The sequence below is a fragment of the Octopus sinensis genome, linkage group LG17 (genome assembly GCF_006345805.1).
Source record: "Octopus sinensis linkage group LG17, ASM634580v1, whole genome shotgun sequence".
Taxonomy (NCBI): Eukaryota; Metazoa; Mollusca; class Cephalopoda; order Octopoda; family Octopodidae; genus Octopus; species Octopus sinensis.
In genome coordinates, this window is record NC_043013.1 from 43,212,025 (window position 1) to 43,218,487 (window position 6,463).

Below are 6,463 nucleotides of genomic sequence, written 5' to 3' on the forward strand. Positions count from 1 at the left end.
AAGGGTTACAGAATTAACACAGGTTATAGGAACATAAACCTTCTTCCACGAAAAGATAGCTTAAACTGTGCTCTAAATGGAGGTGTAGTCAAATCCTATTTTATGGACTCAACCATGTTCTAAAATAAGTCGAAAGGTAAGCTACTATAAATCGGCACAAACTTTCCGGACAACCCAATATAAAGTACCCATACTGGTGTCACACATATAGTGTCCATGCCAGTGCCTACCCATGCCTGGTGCCACATATAAAGCACCCATGTCAGTGTCACGTATGATGCACCTTTGCCAGTTCTACGTATAAAGCACCTGTGCCGGTGCCACATATAAAGTACTTGCACCAGTACCATGCCTAAAGCGTCCATGCTGGGGCTACATATAAAGCACCTGTGCCATGTACCAAGTATAAAGCACTCGTGCCGGTGTCACACATAAAGAACCTGAGCCGGTGCAATGTATAAAGCACCTGCACCAATGCCATGTCTAAAGCTGGTGCCACATATAAAACTAGTGCCAATGCTACGTATAAAGCACCTGTGTGGGTGGCATGTATAAAGCACCCCTGTCTTGTGTTGCAAAAGCACTTGTGCCTAGTGCCACATATACCGCATCTGTGCCAGTGCTACATATAAAGCACCCAGTACACTCTGTAAAGTGGTTGAGATTAGGAAGGGCATCCAGCTGTAGAAACCATTTCAAAATGGACAACTAGAGCCTGGGCAGTTCCTCTCCGGCTGGCCAGCTCCTCACAAACTGTCCAAACCATACCATCATAGAAAACAGATGTTAAATGATGATGATGATCATGATTTCTTATGAGATACTCAGTGTAGATGAGGTAGCAGTGGCCATGGTCTTTGCAGGCCCTCCCAGCCAGGACCACCTCTCAGATTGGTAAACAAGAAAGAAAGTAATCATCATCATTATTTTAACATCCTCTTTTACATGCTTGCCTGGCTTGGCTGTAGTTTTTAATTGAGGCAGATTTTCTACAACTGGATGCCCTACCTGTCACCAGCCTTCAACTGTTCCCAAGCAAGGTTACATTCCCCCCATGATCAACCATGTTTCCATGGAAGATTGGAAATGGACACCACTTGCATGATGGTGATACTCGTTTACAACTATCATGTGATATCAAGACAAAGACACACACACATATGATGGGCGTCTTTCAGTTTCTGTCTACCAAATCCACTCAGGAAGCTTTGGTCAGCCTGAGGCTACAAACATTTGCCTAAGGTGCCATGGAGTGGGACTGAAACCTGAAATCATATGGTTAAGAAGTAGGCTTCTTACGACACAGCCACGATTGAATCTTTACCAATCCAGACTTCTCGAACTCTAGTTTTATATTTTCATACAATATCTCTGTATTGTTATTAATTGACCTGTCCCCTATATTTTTTCCACAGATACAGTGACTTGAAAGATGCATATCGCCGAAGAGGTGGTCCCTATTATGGCAGAGAAAGCAAAAACCTTGGCTCCTCAGACCACTATGATGTGCCCCTGGGTAGAGTTGGTGAAAGTTCTTCACGGCTTCATGATAGATACAATGCTCCACTTGACAACAGCTCCAGATTAGACATGCACTTGAATTCCGATAAATTTGACAGGTAAAATTTTGTGTTCAATATAAAATAACTTTCATAATTCGTAATTCTTTCATTCTTTAAATTTTTGCAATATTTTCTCCCTGTTTCAAAACCTATGTGTTTCCATACTTTCCTCAGTGATCCCTCCCTCTATATCTTGTGTCTTTCTCATACTTGCTATGATTCCTCCAGCAATAAAGTCTTTCAACTCTCTCTCTCTCTTCTTACTGGTATTTCCTGAGGTGAAGCTGGCCATTGCTTGTCTGCAATGTGCCCCCACCATCTATACCAAAAATCTCTTCTCTTATACTGGAAACCCCTACTGCCTTGCTTCTGTACATGTTGTCTGCAGCCTGGTATCTTGGTGTTGTCAGCTACCAGCCCAGGCTCTGCTCTTCGTCAGGCTGAGCAAAGCAAACTGTCAAGGTATCGGTCCCTCTCTGACAGGTTTATAGTTGAGCTTGTGGAATTTCAGACCCCTGGCATCCTTGGTCCTCCAGACCATATCCCTGCTCTCTGCTATTACGGCATGTCGTCTGCAGCCTGGTATCTTCCCTGGTGTACACGAGGCCCATGGAATTGGTTCCCAAAAGAAAGAGGGGAAAAGGCTACTGGAGTTTTGTGATACGACTAACCTATTGATCTGCAACACAAACTTCAGAAAGCCAGCCAACCATCTGATAACCTACCAATCAGGTGTCTTTGCTAGCCAGATCGATTACAATCTGCCTTTCACTCTGAGGGAGAGGCCCTTTGTTGCCAGCGGAGGTAGGAGCTCTTTCAACTTTGTACAGCCCAATCTTATTCTCACAGCTATGCTCTTGGAGCATCCACCTCTGCTTCTCACTCGGTCACCCTAACAGAAGCTATCTACTACTAGCTTACCCCACTGGCAGTTTAATGGAGTCTATTTTCTATACATTTTCGGTGTGTATTGTACCTGTGTGTCTTCCACACAGAAAAACTATTTTCCTTGTTAACCTTCCTCTGATATTGCTGCACCTCTTATGTGTCCATATCTTGCACTGGGTACATCTTATGGAGTTTCTACCTATGCCTTTTCTACAGATAGAGCAAGGCCATCTAACTGAAGGGATTTATCATTTGTCTGCCTTCTTACTTACTAAGACTTTGGTTTTTGCTAGGTTAACTCTAAGGCCCTTTGGTTCTAGACCTTGCTTCCATACCTGAAACTTCTTTACTTCTGGTGGTGATTGAGCTATAAGAACAATGTCACCAGCATAGAGGAGCTCCCAGGAGTAGCTTGTCTTAAATTCCTCTGTTATTGCTTGGAGGACATGATGAACAAGAGGGGGCTGTGGACTGATCCTTGGTGAACCCCTATTTGTATCCTGAATTCTTCACTGCACTTGTTGTCAACCCTCACCTTACTGATGATGTTCTGGTCAGTAAATCAATGCCTAAGTGTTTCAGTCATTAATCCTGTGTAATGTGTGTATGTGTATCACTATATCCATCCCTGTTACCTTACTGTATGCATTTTATTTCCCACTTCTCCAGAATGGACACTGGCTTTAGAAGAGATCCAGACCACATTGTGTATGAGTCTGACCGTCGAAATATGCTGCACAGCAGAGACATTGACCACAGAAGTGTATCAGCTCACAACCGTCTTGGCAGAATGAGAAACTCTCCAGGTAAAACCTCCCCTCTTTATATAATCACACACACACACACATTTCTTTTATTCTTTCTTTTACTGGCTTCAGTCATTTGACTGCTGCCATGCCGGAGCACTGCCTTTAGTCAATGAAATTGACCCCAGGGCTTATTCTTTGTAAGCCCAGTACTTATTCCATCGGTTTCTTTTGCCGAACTGCTAAGTTATGGGGACATAAACACACCAACATCAGTTGTCAGGCGGTGGTGGTGGAGGGGCAAATTCGCACACACATACATACATATGACAGGCTTCTTTCCACTCACAAGGCTTTGGTCAGCCTGAGGCTATAGCAGAAGACACTTGCCCAAGGTGTGCTGCTGTGGGACTGAACCTGGAACCATGTTGTTGGGAAGCAAGCTTCTTACTACATAGCCTGTATATTTGAATATATATTCACATATACACATATATATACATACACACAAACACACACACACACACACACATATATATATATATACATATGTGTATGTATATATATATATATATGCATATATATGTGTATGTATATATATGCATACATATGTGTATGTATATATATATACATATGCATACATGTGTGTATATATATATATGCATACATATGTGTATGTATATATATATATATATATATATATATATATATATATGCATATACATGTGTATGTATTTATATATGCATATATGTGTATATATATATATATATAAAAGGGCACCATTCGAGCATGATCGTTACCAAAGTCGCCTTACTGACACCTGTGCTGGGGGCATGTGTAAAAGGATTCGAGGGAGGTCGTTGCCAGTACTGCCTGACTGGCCCCCGTTAAACAATGATGATGATTTATTTTTTTCTTTCTAGATCTTGACTGGAAAATGGATGAGTGGTCAAATATGTCTGGAAATGTGGGCAGTGGTGGCGGCGGCGGTGGAGGATCTCGACAGAGTGACCGGTGGATAAGCAGCAGTATGAGTGCCAACCATGACCATCAAGCGGGAGGAAGCAGCAGTATGAACAGTTCCAGTTATCTTGGTAGAGGCAGCGGCATGGGTGGCGGTGGCAGCAGCGGCGGAGGGATGGGTGGTAGTGGCAGTGGCGGGCTGATGTTGAACACAGGACCTGGCAATGTATTTTCATACTCGCACCACAGCGGAATGATGAGCGGTGGTGGTGGTGGTGGCGGTGGCGGAGGTGGCGGCGGTGGAGGCGGAGGTGGTGGGGGCATGGGAGGGCAGATGAGGGATTCACATTATGAGAGCTACACAAACATGCGTCGGTTCTGAGATTGGAAACACATGCCGATGCTGAGATTGGAAACAGTCTTAGTGGCAGAACACCTGCATCTCTCTCTCTCTCTCTCTTTCTCTGTCTGTCTGTCTCTCTCTTTTTTTTTTTTTAATCCATAGTTCCCATCAGCACCATCAATTTTTAATCTGTTTTGAGTTTGATGTTGAAATCTCAGTGTCCTTTGTGTGATATAAGGGAAGTAAATTTTATCCACACACTACTTTCTTGTTATTATTATTGTTGTTATTATTATTATTATTATTATTATTATTATTATTATTATTATTATCATCATAAAATGAAGCCATTATGCTTTGATGGATGTGCAATGTCAGTGGTTATGTATGACAGATGTGGTGTGCAAGAGAGATGACTGCTCTGGTATGGTCATATGATGCATATGGACGAGTACAGCTGTGTAAAGAAGTGCCATTCTCTAACTGTGGAGAGAACCCGTGGTAGAAGTAGACCCAGGAAAAAATCGCCAAAGGTCTTGGTCACTAGTCATCACCTCTGTGAGGCCCAAAATTCATGGGACAAGGTGGTGAAGCATGATCTTTGAATTTTGGGCCTCACAGAGGTGATGACTAGTGACCAAGACCTTTGGCGATTATGCTGTGCTTGAGAAGACCTGTCAAGCTAAGTGAAATCGTTGTTGTGGCCGATGCTGGTGTCACGTAACTGGCACCCCTGCCAGTGGCATGTAAAAAAAAGGCATCTTTCAAGCATTGGGCCTTCAAAGTAGCCGATGCTGGTGTTTCATGAAAAGCACCTTTTGAGTGTTGGGTCTCATGGAGGCAATGACGAATGACCAAGGCCTTTGGAATTATTGCCGTGCTTGAGAAGACCCATCAAGCCAAATAAAATCACAGTCGTGGTAGATGCTGGTGTCATGCAAATGGCACCCACGCTGGTGGCATGCAAAAGCACTCATTACATTCTTGGAGTGGTTGGCATTAGGAAGGGCATGCAGGTGTAGAAACCATGTCAAATCAGACTGGAGTCTGGTGCAGCCTTCCAGCTTGCCAGCCCTTGTCAAACCATCCAATCCATGCCAGTGTGGACAATGGACATTAATGATGATAATGATGATAATGAGTATTATTGTCACATTTCTCAGATTGAATGTATGTCGATATTTTTTGATCAGGAGTGGGTCATAACTAACGACTATGGATCCTGTTAGCTTTCTCATTCTAGTTATATCGACATAAATCTTCTCAAAATCCTGGTTGTTCTGAGTTGTGCTGTTTTCAGGAGCATATCAGTGTTGATAATGAGTCCAAGCCACTTCCGAAATTGATTTATCGTTGTTCCAAGCGCTCCTATAACATCAGGTATAACCTCCACTTTTCTCAGTTCCCACAATCATGCTCTCTCACGCTTCAAAATTTTGGTATCTGTCTGCTTTGTCCTTCTCTTTCTCTACCACACAGATATCTCCTGGGATAGCAATGTCAATTATCCAGCAATTATTATTAAGGCAGCAAGCTGGCAGAACTATTAGCACGCTGGGCAAAATGCTTAGTGGCATTTCATCTGTCTTTACATTCTGAGTTCAAATTCCACTGAAGTCGTCTTTGACTTTCATCCTTTCGGAGTTGATAAAATGAGTACCAGATAAGTACTGGGTTCGATGTAATTGACTTCCTCCCTCCAAATTACTGGCCTTGAGCTAGAATTTTAAATCATTATTATTATTATTATTATTAAAAAAGCAGTGAGTTGGCAGAGTTGTTAGCATGCCGGATGAAGTCCACAGCAGTATTTCACTCATTGCTATGTTCTGAGTTCAAATTCTGCTGAGGTCAACTTTGCCATTCATCCTTTTGGGGTCAATAAATTAAGTACCAGTGAAACACTGGGGGTCAATGTAATCGATGAGTCATCTCCCCCAAAATTTCGGGCTTTGTGCCT

At 42.7% G+C, this 6,463-nt stretch overlaps 1 protein-coding gene across 4 annotated transcripts in view; it reads left to right on the forward strand.

Annotated features, from left to right (window-relative positions):
- Positions 1-4,766, forward strand: part of LOC115220742 (SAFB-like transcription modulator) — a 63,616-nt gene extending 58,850 nt beyond the window's left edge. For all 4 annotated transcript variants that reach the window (XM_036510530.1, XM_029790886.2, XM_036510531.1 and 1 more), the window contains 3 exons: positions 1,416-1,619; positions 3,120-3,256; positions 4,121-4,766. In XM_036510530.1, coding sequence (XP_036366423.1) covers positions 1,416-1,619; positions 3,120-3,256; positions 4,121-4,542 — 763 coding nt within the window. In that variant the 3' untranslated portion in view covers positions 4,543-4,766. The remainder of the gene's footprint in view (positions 1-1,415; positions 1,620-3,119; positions 3,257-4,120) is intronic.
- The last annotated feature ends 1,697 nt before the right edge of the window (positions 4,767-6,463 follow it).